This window comes from Micropterus salmoides, unplaced genomic scaffold, assembly GCF_014851395.1.
Source record: "Micropterus salmoides isolate LMB-PRFRI ecotype aquatic unplaced genomic scaffold, ASM1485139v1 Ms_hic_scaffold_2, whole genome shotgun sequence".
NCBI lineage: Eukaryota > Metazoa > Chordata > Actinopteri > Centrarchiformes > Centrarchidae > Micropterus > Micropterus salmoides.
The window spans coordinates 32511470-32527099 of record NW_024041150.1 but is presented as its reverse complement, the minus strand read 5'-3'; the positions used below and the strand labels follow the sequence as shown (position 1 = coordinate 32527099).

At 41.2% G+C, this 15630-nt stretch overlaps 1 protein-coding gene across 2 annotated transcripts in view; it reads left to right on the top strand.

The window, feature by feature from the left end:
- Positions 1-15630, top strand: part of dachb (dachshund b) — a 106729-nt gene that overhangs the window by 45354 nt on the left and 45745 nt on the right. For both annotated transcript variants that reach the window (XM_038731645.1, XM_038731646.1), the window contains exon 2: positions 10539-10654. In XM_038731645.1, the coding sequence (XP_038587573.1) occupies positions 10539-10654 (116 nt within the window). The remainder of the gene's footprint in view (positions 1-10538; positions 10655-15630) is intronic.

Here is a 15630-nt window from a genome sequence, read left to right as displayed (position 1 = left end):
CACGGTCGCTCTTTATACTACATCGCCTGACTTCTTCTGCCACTAGAGGTCGCGGACTAACAAAATAATAAGCTGCTGCATAATCAAACTAAATGGCTTCTGATGTGGACGGGCTGGCTCTTGTGTGTGTTATGTGAAAATATAAATTGCAGCCCAGACAATGGTTGAACTGTAGTCAAAGAGGAACTGCATCCTACTGCAACTACAACTGACCACCGCTCAGTGTAGCATAGGCAGCGATGTAGAGCAGCTAGTCAGAGCTAACCAGCAACAATCAGCTACTGTGAGACTCTCCTTTCTCCGCTGCTGGTCACTAGAAGCTTCATTTGCGTCCCTGTTGAGAGAGTCACTGTGTGGGTACCCGTGTTGTAGCTCTAAGAGAGGCTGTCCTGGTTTTGGTGCGTCTGTGAGGAGGTACGTAGCTGCAACCATGCTGTTACCATTACTGTTCGTCAGCCCTGAATACTTTGTTAAGCCCCGAGTATAGCACATTTATCTGCATGCCCATGTATTGTGTAAACTGCCATGGACGAGAAATAAATCTCCCATTCATGTCTACTATGGTTGCCAACACTCTTGTATGAGAGGCTCAAACTGGGTACATGCTATAACGAACGCAACATGCCAACAAGAATTTGGGATTATGTTCACAGCGCAAAAAAACCCACAAAAAAAAAATAAAAAAATCAATTTGCGTGGCCTCTATCTGGTTCCCTCTCCATCTCTCTTCTCTCAATGATCCTCCCTCAGTTCATTTCTCCTCCCTCCCTCATACCATATGTGACATTCCTTCCCAATGTGGCGCATTGAAAACTTCCTGTTGTTATAGTTTGTTATGGAGCACTTCAAAGAGAAGGGAGGGGGATGTCGGACAGAGAAGAGAGAGACAGAACATGGAGTCTGTTATAGTTTTACCTCTTAAATGCTAACATGTGAGAGCACCGTGTATGCCTGTATGAATTATCCCTGCCTTTCTCTGTGTGTGTGTGTGTGTGTGTGTGTGTGTGTGTGTGTGTGTGTGTGTGTGTGTATTTGCCCACATGCCTAGGAAGTAAGGTAATGACGCTTAAAGCCATCACACACACTCACACACACTCACGCAGACATGCAGACACACGTTAGCCCATCGACCTGTATAACTTGTCTCGTCAGCGATTGTGTGTCACTCCCTCTGTGTGTGTGTGTGTGAGTGTGAGAGAGAGAGAGAGAGTGTGAGTGTGCGGTGTTTAATATTTAATAGGTGCTGGTTAAAAATGCAGGAGTGTTTTTGTCTCTTGTCCCGTAGCACACCTGTTCCTCTGGATAGAGAGAGTGTAGCAGATGGATGGATAGATGGATAATTTTTTTTTTAAATGAACTGCATGAAATGAATTGTTATTTTGTATTATTATATATATATATATATATATATATATATATATATATATATATATATATATATATATATATATATATATATATATATATATATATATATATATATATATATATATATATGTACTGTACATAGTTAAACAGATGGATGATGGATGGACTGAAAGACTGATTATCTTTGGATGAAAGCTAGATCGACGGATGATTGGGGGGAGGATTGTATTGTGATTACACTTTCTCAATGTAAAATACAGTTTTACTCCCTTTTTTGAAAAATAGAAACAAAAAATAACATTGTGTAGCCACCTTCTCACCATCTTAAACATAAGGGTTTGTATAGGAACATAATCCTTCTAACCTTCATGTATCCATACTTAGCTTTTACATTTTAAGACGGTAAAAGACATCAATGACACACAGCCCATCAATCTGTTCATGAAACTAGCTGTTGTTGGCAACGTATAATTTTTTGATCGCAAAACTTAATCAGTAACGTTACCACTCTGAACTGTCCCCGACTCACAGCTTTAAGAGTGGGTCCACTTTGTTACTATTATATAGTTTGCCATTAAATTTATGTAAAATAAGCAAACAAGCGAACATAGCAGACTCCACGGATCCACCGCGCCGTTTCGCTGGAAGAGAGTAGGAAACACTCAGATATTTCAACTTCGAAATGCGTAGTGGCTGTTACGCCCGAGGGAGCAGATGTAAGAAAAGAAATACAGACTGAGAGAGGGAGTTGGAGGATGACCATAACTACAATAAGCAGAGAAAGATCATAGATAAATAAAGGGAAGAAAAGTCGAGGGATGAGAAGAGGAGAGAGCTGTCATCAGTTAATCAATATACTTTTCCTGTTTCCCTCCACTCTGTGTTTTAAGGTGATTTTTTTTTCTCCCTTATTATTCTCGCTCTGCTTCCCTTATCAATCAATACTTATTATTGGCCACCTCACTTTACCTCTGTCTCTAGCTATATATCTGTGTATTTCTGCTCGCCTCTCTTCTCTTTCCCTCCGTCAAAAAGAGAGGGGGAAACGCACAGATACACAAACACACACACACACAATGAAGTCATTCATCTGTCCAATCAAAGAGGCGGAAGCCCACAGGAAAGTAAACATCCATCTCTCCCTCTCTCCTTCTCTGTCTATCTGTCTCTCGTTCACTTTGTGAGTCCGTGAGCGTCCATGATTATGATACCCCTGTGTGTGTGTGTGTGTGTGTGTGTGTGTGTGTGTGTGTGTGGACAGACATATATCCCATTTCTCTGGTGTCTCTTTAAAAAGAATAGATTGTTCTTCTGCTACCAACAAAGAGTAAAGACACACACACAGGAAGAGAGAGATGGAAAGAGAGAGGGGATGTATGTCTGACACGATTTATGATGGGTGAGAGATGTGGGAAGACAGAAAACAGACAAAGAGAGGGAGGTGGTAAAAAGAGAGACAGAAAGAAAGAGAGGAAGGGAAACGGCGGGCAATCGATAGAGGTTGTGACATCATCATTTGACCTCAAGTTGGGGGAGGAGAGAAGATGAAAAGGGGACGACAAGATAGACGGAGAGATGGGCAGATTAACAGGGCGATAAAAAAGAAATGTGACAACGAAGCAGAGAGGGGTGTTTCTGAACAGAAATTAAAATAAACTTTTATCATTTTTATAAGTTTTATTTAATTTCCGGTGAAGGGATCTCCGCCCCTATTATCTGCCCCTATATTAGCGGAGATTATGTTGGTCTGATATCTGTGTAGGTGGACACTAAAACTAGTTCATAAAAGTACTACAGTTCAAAGACAGACGGTTAACAAGCTAAAATGTAAAAAAAAGTAGTACTCTTTCTATGGTGAAATGATTCCCATCTGCACTAAATGAAGTAAAATAATAATAATTTAAATTATATTTGTAATACTTTTGAGAAGATGCCACATTCAAATGAACACAACCTTTTGCTTTTTCAAGTTCAAATGGTTCAACATGGGACGCTTCCTCAGATACAACCCTGAGGATAAAACTAAAGAAGCAATCAGGAAATCCTAATAATAGATGAGTAAAGTTACCATAAGGGACAGAAATATTGTGCAGAGATTTAGAAAATGTGTTACCTACAACTTCAAACTTATTTTAAGTGAAATGTGAACAATTTGTAACAAGATGCATTGGAAAAAACAAAGAACACAAAAATTATAAAAAATCAGATCAAAGAGGAAAACTTTTTAAATTAATCAAATGAGATAAAAGTTACTGAATTGAAGATTAAATCTCAAGATGACTAAATAATTTATTCAAAGCAAGATCCAGGCAGGCAAATTAATTTAATCTGGAGACCAGAAAATATACAAAAACCCCAAACAGCTGATTCAGTGAGACAAAACAGAAAACCTGTGAACGGAGAAAAGGAGGGAAAATAACCAAAAATCAGAGGAGGAGAAACTGATGGAGAGATGAAAGAAAAGAGGGAGAGAAAGATGAAAGATTGTAGCTAAAGAGGGTTGACCCCTCGCTCTATTCCACGTATTGACCGCACCAGGCTTTGATAAACTACAGTGTGTGTGTGTGTGTGTGTGTGTGTGTGTGACCTCTGCACGTTCCGAGCTAAATCAATCTGTCAAACGTGTTAGCGAGTCCGTGCTTATTCACCGCCATGCCTGTTTGTGTGTGTGTGTGTGTGTGTGTGTGTGTGTGTGTGTGTGTGACCGACCCTGACCGGCCATCAGAGCCAATGACGGAGTATTGATCAAGGCTCCGTCGCCATAGAAACGGCCATTTGGGAGGACAGGCGAGGGTGCGTGTGTGTCAAAGTGGGAAGACTTACTTCAAGGTGGCTCGACAGATCATCTGGTGTGTGTGTGTGTGTGTGTGTGTGTGTGTAAAATGTCAGCTCCACGTTTTCCATTCGTGGTGTGTTTTTGTGCTCAGGGCCAATTAAAAGGTCATCAAAAAGCTAAAAAAAATATATCAGCAACAAACATTTCAAACCTGCAGTTTGTCTCCTTTTTAATTAACATCAATAAGTCATTGCCTCTTTAATTATGAGACATTATTATAATTACTGCAAACAAACACGAGCAGACGGTCTGCCTCTAGCTGCCTCCACTCTGTACGATCCCTTTTTGAACCACTCTGTCAGATTCTGAAGGGGAATCTGCTGGATTGATTTGCGACACAAAACAGGGAAAGGGGCGCCGTCCACAGCAGCATTTATTTTCTGAGCTCAGACGTCGTCCTTTCCAAATGAAAACTGTCTGTTGAAACGTCAGTTGAAATCAAACTCTCATAGATGAGAAAAAGCATTCTTGTAGTGACATTTTTAGCTCTTATTCAAAACCAACGCTCAAAAAGAGCGATGTTAACAAGCAGCTAAATGTAGATTTACACTGTGAGTGACTTTGTCAAGGTGTCTTTTTATTCTCGCAAAGCCTGGACAACAATTCATTATCATTCATCAGCTGTCACTGGAATCGAGCCATGATGATCACATCATGTTATCACATATTTCCATCAGAGGCTGATAGTGATAACACATTTTTTTTTATTTTACAAATGCATATTTTATTTTATTATATTTTAGTTTGTTTTTTCATTTAACAAATGAAGCTTTCAAATGTGAAATGTTAAGCCATAAAAGATATTTTCCTAAACAGAACAGTCTTAAGGTGGCAGAAAGATTTAAATCAGGAGCTATCTGATTCAACAAAGTTAAAATTAACAAGATTATGAATCTAGCCAGACATTTGGTGCCAGCTTCTGGTACTTCACAGTTCAAAATACTTTATGGACACATTTTGCCATACCCAGTCCTGCAACCAGGCATGCCAGATTTAAGGCAGTTTTCAAACCGGTATGTTGTCTGCTCTGTTCTGAATCAGCAGATGTAGAAAGAACTTACCCCAACGATGCCACATGTGCTATTAGCTGTTAAGTTATTGCTGCTCTTACTAGTATCTATTGTCACTTGTAGATCTCTTACTGTATTGATGCTTGTATGTTGTTCCTGAAATGTAAGTCGCTTTGGATAAAAGCGACTGCCAAATGAGTAAATGTAAATGAGAAGAGTTTGTAAACCTTCCCCTCATTTCGGATTATTTTCACACAGAAACAAAATGTAAGCATACCACAACAACACATCCCTAACAGCCACGAGAGTACGTTCACTCAGCACACTGGTCAGATGTGTCATGGACAGGAGCGAGAACGTTAGGAGAGCAAGAAGATCATGAAGAGTGTCCTGTCAGTCCAAATATCTTGAAGGCAACATACTACATTAGTAGCCCAGGTCCAGATAGCGCACCTGGCCACAGGAGCTGAGTACGCCTTGTAGTGCCAACTGCCACTGCTGGGGGGTGAATTTTTAGCAGACCTAAAGTTGCATGAATGTGATTAATGAAGTGAGATAAACAAAAAAAATACAGGGTTCTGATGCTGTAAGGCTATCTCGCTAACCTGAAGCTTTTGTTTTATTTCAATCGCCTGTTGTTAATAATTGAAAAAAAAATTACATCCACTTTTGCTGGAGTCTTTTTTCAGCTTCGGGACTTTTTTTCAGCCAGAACAGAAAAGCTTTGGGATCCAAACGGTCTCGATGCGGTCGTATTGTAACAAGGAGGAAAATAAACCAGAGTCAGGTTCAACTGGACTAAACAAAGGTTTGAAAACACCCTGAGTCCACTCTCAGGTTAAACCTTTGAGTAAAATAAAGTGTCTATATCATCGGTTTATAGATTTTCTGGTCAAGCAGTCTTTTATTTGGTGACATTTGTTCTTGTTTACTGTGTTTTCTTTGCTTTTGAAACTAAAATAACATCAAGGAGGGGCTAACTAATCTGACTGGCTGGTGACAAGAAGGGACAGGGGGGAAAAAGAGAGAAGCACACGGTTTCTCTCTGCTTGCTGCGTCCTGTAGGAAATTTAAAGACTCACAGTGAATGGCTGCCCACAGTGTGATTTTGTGCATTTTGTGTTGGGAGTCAAAGGTCACTGGCTTACCTGTCCTGTAATGACTTCAAGGGTTTAGTTGAAGAAATGAGAGCCAGAGGAGGACAAATGGACTTGTTTCTATTTAAGGGTTTGAATACAGTCAAGGTTGAGGGTTAACACATGAATGTAGGTCAGTGGACTGGCAGTGAGATTATGTGTGCGTGTGTGTGTGTGTGTGTGTGTTTCTAGCCAGGTTTGTACATCCATATGCAAGTGTGTATCTGTGTGTACACGAGTATATATTTGAACGTGTGTGTACTTCTGCTTCTACAGTACGTGTGTGTGTGTGTGTGTGACCTGCTCTTTGTTCCTGTGCTCGGTGCAGTAAGGAGAGTGGACCGTTGACGAGGATTAATGCCCAACATATGGCAACCCTACGGGACACACACACACACACACACACACACACACACACACACACACTCTGCAGTCATTACTCTGAACAAAGAACTGTAAGGCTAATGAGAAGGCGATATCATGTGTCCTTTTCAAACACACACACACATGGCATGGATTCCCGTGGATCCACATACACACCTTAATGTTGCTTATGCATGGATGAATACAGATGAACACACACACACACCTGGTACTGTAACATGTATCCATTGTGAGTGTGTGTATGTGGGAGATGAAAGGTAGCGTGGGGGGGGTTGATGATGGAAAGGCTTTAAGGTTTGAATGCAAACACCTGTGTGTTTGTGTGAGAGAGAGAGAATAGTGTGTCTATTGTACAGGTGTGTGTGTGTGTGTGTGTGTGTGTGTGATTGAAGGAGAGAGAGAAGGAGAGGTTAAGCAGAGTTCAGGGGAAAAGTGAAGGTTCATGTTTTCATTTCTTCATGCTCCTCTGCCTCTTTCTCGCTTGGTGTGTGTGTGTGTGTGTGTGTGTCTTTCTCACGTTCAGAATCACACACCAAAACATTTTCTCTCCACATCTTTTTACACCCACCACCACTTCCAGTGGGATCTGACCGACATACTCAATATGTTCCTCAAAAGCCCAAAAAATCCACTCTATGATTCCTGTATCATTGGATAATAATTCACCCTTCTTTATGCGCCGCACTCCTTGGCCTTAGACCTGCATGTTTGTAGTTCACAATGAAACAGTGACAGATTTATTACTCGAAATTCAAAGTCAACATTGTGTCTATGTGGCTAAAAACGAGCTAATGAACTTGAGTAGACTTGTTTACCCTATTAAACCATTTAAAAAAGTCATGTCTTAAATATGCACTTGATGGCTAATCATGATAACAGGCTGAAGATGCACATCTCGGGCAAAAGGTCATTGTCCTAACCTGTTAATGATCCATGTAGAAGACATAAAGAAGCAGTATTGTTCTTATATCCTTGGTATTACAGATACTTTATGTATGATAAGAGAGAAATGTAAGATCAGACTGTTATTTAGAAATCCCTGTTTTGATGCTTTAAGTTTTCAAGGGGAAACTGCTGTGCAGCAGTTACAGTGCAAAGTATGAAACTGCAAGTATAAAAATATGTGCACGTATCCAAAATGCACACACTGCCAAAATTATACACAAGGTTATTGGTATAATGGTTGGAGAAGAGGCTAACTGATGAGTAACACCATCTCGGGTAACATTGAGTGTAAAATCCAATAAAGAGCACTTTTACACCGAACAAGCCTACAAAAAAAATCTAGTTTAGCTAGCTGGGTTAGCATGACTACTGTAGGTCTTAAGCTAGGCAGCTTGACATGCTTGTGTTAGCAGCTTACATTAGAGCAGACAAACAGCGTTTAATTGATTTATTACAGTTCTATACAGTAGTTGTTTTATATTCTTCTGTTTCATGTCCTATTCTAAGCCATACATTCATTTGGGGGTTCTTCTATTCTACTCTGTCTTCATCCGGTGGCACTGTGGTGATGTCTTGTACAGGTTTTAGTTTTTTGGTCCCCTCTCTTTCTCTCTCTCTCTAGGTGTAAATGACTTTGGATGGCCATCTGTTACTTAGCCACCCTGCAGAGAGTTGGCCTGCATGCGCACCTCCTGTGTGTGTGTGTGTGTGTGTGTGTGTGTGTACCTTTTTTTATGTTTAGTTGCACGTGTGCGGTTACTGAATTCTTGTTTATTTATGCCTACGTGCACATGCATAATACAGTAGGTTATGTATTTGTGTGTGACAGTAATAAAGAGAGAGAGATGCTTGTGTTGTAGAAGTGTATTTAGGCTCACTTGCACATGTACGACATGTATTCATGTGCTTGTGCATGGGTGTGAGACATCAGTGTTAACATATTTAGCCCCAGTCAACACTAATGTGTCTTTTTCCGTCTCTCTCATTTTGTATTTAAACCGATCCTTTGGCAGCAAAGGCCTAAACAACAAGTTATATTGATTGAAAGTGGTATTTAGTTTCCTGCCTGTGGCTTCTTCACAGTAAAAGTCTTCCAGCTGCAAAGACAGTGCACAAGACGGCATTGTTAGCAATTTTAGAAGTCCCCCACAGCAACCAGATATCAGAAAAAAATATGATAAAATCATATTTATATCTTCCCTGTAATTAGTTCAGGAAACCTTTCTAGGAAAGTTTCTGTTTAATGTAAATGCTCCGTATTTGTATAACGCCTTTCTAGTCTTTTACACTACATCTGCATTCACCATTCATTCACTGAGCCTAAGTGCTCAAACAGAAACTAACATTCACACACTGGCGGAACAGCCACCATGAGCAAATTTGGGGTTTAGTATCTTGCCCAAGGACAATTCAACATGTAGCCTGGAGGAGCCGGGGATTGAACCCCCGGCCTTCCGATTAACGGGAATCCCGCTCTACCTCCTGAGCCACAGCCGCCCCGCTGTTCCAACATAAAGGTCTATATGTGTTCCACACTGCCAGGAGTAAAATCCACAATGCAAAGTACTAAATCATTGATTTTAGTTGACCTGAAAGTAATCAAATACATAACTACTAACTAGAAACACTGCAATCAACCTAAAAAAAAACACCAAGCATGTGTAAATCTTTAACTGTATAATGTAAAACCCCAGATTCCCAGAATCTTGCCCTGTTTGTTAAGAGAGCTTTTATTGTGAACCAGCTGGACGCTTTACACAAAATAAAAGCTTGAATAACCAATTAAAGCATTTGGATATTATAGAGTAGTGTTGAAGTTTTTTTGTTTTATCAAATTTTATGTCATCATCACAAAGTCCCAACAAATTTATCACAAATCAAATATTTGTTTCCATATCTTGCATCAGGATTCTTCCTTTCATGTCAAAGCTGATAAAGATGGAGCTCTTTCCGTCTTAACTAAACTGGGAATATTTTAAGACGTGGCAACTCCCGCCGTTTCTGCTGGGTGAAGTACTTTGAGGTGTGAAAATGTCACAGAGAAAAGATGATTTTGCGCTCGTCACTTCATTTCCCCCGGAGACACTGACCATAAGAACGACCAGTCAGGTTTCACGCCAGTGCTTGTTGGATTGTCCTGAAATAAGCCAATCAAGTGTAACCTCACTACACTCCAGTATGGCGGCCAGTGAGAGCGCTCTGTTGAAGCTACTGTGCCCTGTGTGTTGTCAGTTTGTGATTTGATTACGTGTGAGCGACCTGCTGTCTCTGCTGGAATATCTAGCTGTCAGCTTCCTCTGCTGAAGTGATGCTTGACCAACACCACATTTAAAAGATTTTTTAATTAAAAAAGGGGATTTCATGACTGTGGGAAACAGTCAGCTGTAACTTTCACTAGTAAATTGACAGAAAGTGAATCGGTCACAAATGTTATGGTTTTTCATCAAAAGATGATAAAATGTTTATTGTTCACGTTAAAATGCTTAGATTTCTTTTATCATGAAATTTGCAGTTTCAAGAAAATCACTTTCAGCCACAATGAGCACTGAAAATAACAACATTTAAAATAAACACAAGTTAACGTATAGTAAGTATAATGATGATAAACAGACTTAATAAATACATAAAACATTCCTAAAAATGTGAAAATATCAAATCACATTGAATCAGATCAGCTCTGAATCACAGTTCATCTGTATGTGACCGTATGATTGTGGGCCATGTATCTAGAAACTTATCCGATTGTATGAGAGGTATAGGTACAACCAAAGGCAGCAACATCAACAGTTCCTCTGTACTCAACAATGTGAATCTAATTCTGTGTCATAGTAATTAATCTCTCCGTCTCTCCCCCTCCAGCTCTCGTCCAGGCCGTCCTCCAAAGCGCTGTTCTGGTGCAGGGATCCAGGAAAGCCCCAGGCTGCTGCACCCGGGCCTCCCCGGCCTGCTGTCCCCCAACCTGCTGTCACACACCGGTAAGAGAGCGAGTGTGTCATAGTTTCTCTTCATCTCTTTTATACTATTTTATTCCTTCAACTCCTCCCGTTCATTCTCTCTGTGGATTCATACATTCTCTAGTTTATTTAACTGGGGCAATACGGCCAGTTAAATAAACCAGAGAATGTATGCCAGTGTTTAGATGCTCTGATAATGCTAATCCAACACATCTTTGTAGTAGCATCCATGTTGATTGCATGTTCTGACTTAAGAGCACATGAACACACACCAAAGTTGGGAGAGACTTCACAACTCAGTTGGGACCATTTGATGGGACCATTCAAGGAACACGTGAATGAGAGCTGTGCCAGTATCTGTAACTCTCTGGACAACACACATTAATATTAACATTAATATTAGCTCTAACAAATCATAGATGAAATACAGCGTACATATAATCAAAACTGTGTGCGCTGATGAAGAGCTAATATTTTAGGGAGTTGAAGGGATATGGCATAAACCAGAGCCCCAATCACATTTCACATCACCCATAGTCTGTCTGTGTGTGTCTGTGTGTGTGTGTTAATTATCGGGGATGTTGTGTTAATTTTGTGCCCCTCAGTTTGTGGAATGCTGTCTTTATGTATACGAACATGACCAGTGGATCCGTGTGTTGTTGTTTTGTTGCGTGTATTTTGAGACTGGACTCCAACACTTACACCGAGATGCTGTCATGCACATGAGAATAGCTTTACTTGGCTCAGGGAGAGTTTTACAATTAAAATCCAGTCTTCATGGATTAACAAGATTTAAGAGTCTACAGCCGTGCTAGCGGCTAGCGGAACATCAGCATGCTAACAAAGACGATGCTGATGTTCTCCTGGGCTCAGTGAATCCATGCATAACATGTCATGATAATTTATCTCACAGTTGTTGAGATATTTCAGACCACCAACTTCTACATTAAAGGTCTATGGGGAAAAATATTATTCTTGCAGTACCACAGTTGGCCACTAGGCCCACATTAGGCAGCACTGATCCTTTTTCCTTCTCTTACCTTCATTCCTGTTGCCCTTTCATATCCCTTTCTTTTTGTCATTGATTCCCTTTTTCCTCTCCTTCCTCATTTTATCTTCCTCTGAATCTCAAAAACATCCCTCCATTTCTTCTCCCTTTCCTTGTTTTATCCCTCCTTCTTCCTTACACATAACCCCTCCATCTCACCGTTTCTGCATCCGTCTTTTTCCCTTCTGCTGCACTTTTTTCTTCTACGTCTTTTCATCCCTCTTTCCCTCCTCCACCAGATTCCTCCATTCCCTCCTTTCATCCATCCATCTCTCCCGCCTTCTCTCTTCTCACTTTCCGATTTTGTCTCCTATGCTTCCATGCCTCCATTCTGCTATCCCTTCCTCCTAATCTTCTCTTTCTTTACAACCTTCTCCTCAGCCTCTCCTATCCATCTCTTTTTGTTTCCATCCACACCTTTTTCTTTTCGGCACTGATAGTGAAAATGGACAGAAAGAAAAAGCTGTGAGAGCGACGGAGAGCGAAAAAATGGAGGGAAGAAAGAGGGATGTCGCCAGAGGAGATGATGAAACCTAAAAACGACTGCCAAAGAGAAAGGGAGGGAGAACGGGACATACAGAGCAAGAGATGGTGGGAAGAAAAGAGAGACGGATTGTTTAGGAGTTGACAGCAAACGAGTGGAAGGAGGGAAGGAAAGCTAAAAAAGATAAACATTATCTAGAAGTCTGACAGGGATACAAGAGAATAAATGAAGGAAGGGAAAGAAAGGAAGAAGAGAAAAAGACCTGCAGAAAGAGAGAGAGAGCGGGTGAACGAGTGCAGACTGCATGGTGGTGTGATGAATGACACGTCTCTGGGGTCCCACTCCTCCATCTGTCCATCCCTACCTCTTCTTTCCCTCCCTCTTTTCTTCCCTCCTTCTTTCTCAACTCATCTCCCGCCCTTATTTCTGCACTCTGTCATCCCTACTTCACTATCTCCTTTTTCATTTCTCCCTCTCTCTCCTTCCTTCCATATTCTCTCCTTTATTTCAGCCGTCTCCCTCTACCATTGTGTCATTCCTATACTTCTATACTTTCTCCATTTCCTCTCTTTCCTGTCGCCCTCCTTCTTTCCCTTTACTGCTCTCGTTGCTCTTCTTCCTCTCTCTTCTTCCTTGACTCAACTTCCTTCTTTTCTCTGACCTGTCCTTATTTCAGTACGTTCTCCCTTCCTTTTGTCCTCTCCTTCATTCCTTCTTTCTTTCATCTCACCTTCCACAATCCCTCATAATTTTCTCTCCCTCATTTTTATCTCCCTTTCCTTTTTTTCCTGTTCTGGTACTCCCTCCTTCTGACTTTCCTCCCTCCACCCTTTCCTTATCTCCTTCCGTATCATTTCTTCCTCCCATTTTCCCTCGTTTCAACCTTAACTTCACACCTGCTATCTTGCTGCTCTTCTCTTCTCTTCTGCTCCCCTCCTCTTTGTCCTTCTATCCTCCTTCCATCCTACTTAGGCCACTCTTTACCTTCCTTTCTCTCCTTCATCTTCTCTGTTTTTGCTTATCTCATCCTTTCATATTTCACTTGCCATCTCAGTCACTCTTCCAGCTCTTCTTCATCTCAACCTTCACATCTCCTTCTCACCTTACTCATTCCTGCAAATCTTTAACCAATTTCCTTTTTCTTCCATTTTCACCTCTCCTCCATCCATCCTTCTCTCTGTCCCCCTTGACAGTGACTGTTGGCCTTCTTCTTCTCTCTCCCCCTCTCTCTCCAGGATAAATAAAACATGGTTGTATTTAGTGACATATGGACACAGCTCACTGTGGCATACTAATGACACACACACACACACACACACACACACACACACACACACACACACACACACACACACACACCAGGTACGTGTGTGCAGAAGTGTGTGTATGTTTGTCGAACATTAGTGGAACCCAGAGAAAACATTTGCTCACTTATGATCGCTCATTAGCTCTTTCTCACACACACACACAGCATATATATACACAACGCACACACAGACTTGGCAGTCGTCGCATGTCGCATTTTGCCTCAGTCACACACATACACACACACACGCAGAGTTGGTCGTCTTAGCGGCCCTGCGTCCATGGAGACACCACGTTGCCGGGGGAGACGGGCTGTTGTTTACGACCTCGCGGGCGCCACGCCGATGGGGGGCATCGGCCAATCACAGATGGACATTTATCACACTGTTAGAAAACACAAGTGTGAGAGGAGAAGGAGGAGAGAGAGTTTGGAGAAAACAGTGGGATGAGAGGAAATGATGAGGAGGGAAGGATGAATAGATGAGGAGTAAAAAGACAGAAAGAAGAGGAGGAGGGAGGTCGTCAAAAGGCAGGAGAAGGGAGACATTTGGATAAAGAAGAGATGGAAGAAGAAAAAGTGAAGGAAGAGGAACAAGAGGTTAAAAAATGTAAGATGAAGAAAGTAAAGGAGGTGAATGGAAAGACAAATGGATGATGGAGCAGAGGGAGGAGAAAGAAGAAGAAGAAACAGGCAAAAAGAGGGTGAAAAAGAAAGATGAGAGAGAAAGGGAGGAGGCATAAACGACAACAAGAGAGTGATATCAGTTTAATTGGCCTCATCTTCCTTAACAAAGAAGCTGTGATGATAAGCGTGGGAGTGTGTGTTTGTGTGTGTGTGGTAACCTATGCAGGGTTCTGCGGCACTCATTTGACTTGTTAATTCACTTCAAAAACAGCTCAATGGTTCGCCTTGTCTTTTAACACACACACACACACACACACACACACACACAGCTACAAACACTTTGTAGGTTTATTTAGGTGTCTCTGTATTCAAACACTTAACACACACACACACACACACACACTTCTTACAAAACACTTTGCACATGCACACTGTCACACTGCATAGACGCATGTTTTTGCAGAGACACAAACATCAACACATCTGGCGCACATACACTTTAAAACACAAACACACACAGAGACAAGTACTCTGTGTAGGTTACAGATGAAGTGCTTTCAATCTTGTCATGAAAAGAATACACTCATCTGAGGACTCTTATGTGCACCTGCAGAGAGAGAGGGTGGTAGATCGAGGGAGCGATGAAGGAGGAGGAGTGGAAAGCGAGAAGAGAGAGACTGGGGGAGGGAGGAAGGACGGCTGAAGAGGACTAAAGTGACATTAAGTCTTTTTCATCTCTCCTCCTCCTGCATCGTGTTTCCCCCCCCTTTTTTTTACTCTATTCGAGGCCTACACACACACACACACACACACACACACACACACACACACACACACACACACACACACACACACACACACACACACCATGAACAGTGATGTGTGGCTGCTAGCGCCCACTACTGGTGAGCAAACCATCAGTAATTAGACAGAAGAGGGAAAATCTGCTCTAAAATGGGTAATAAAAGCAGGTTTCTAGTGTATTTTCCTCTGCTCTAAAACACAGCAAATGACACGTCAAACTAAAACAAAAAAGGACTAAATAAACAGCATAACTCTCGAAGATTAGTTTAATTGAATGATCCCTTGCCCATAAACCACTAAAAGTGTGAAGTTCTGCCAGAACAAAATCAATGAGGTTATAAACTATAATAACCTGCAGTGCACTTCATTACAATAAAGCACTCTGAACCACTTGTTTTTACCAGCCTGCAACTAATTACTGCTAATAAAAGAGGGGTGAGGAGGTATTTTGTTAAAAAATGTGATGTCCACCAATTTGGTGATTTGTAGACTGAACACAACTCACAGTACAAACAAAAACCAACAGCACATTCTCAGTCCACCATGTTTCAGACATGAAGGAACAATAAACTTGTTTTTTTTCCTCAAAATGACAATACAGTGTCATGAAAAACAAACTTTCCATGGCTTGACCTTTCAGTTTTTTCTTTTCAAAGTCAATATACAGCACTGACCTTCATTACTGACTTAAACCGCTAACCATTGGCTTTTAATAGGTAATAGTGTCTACA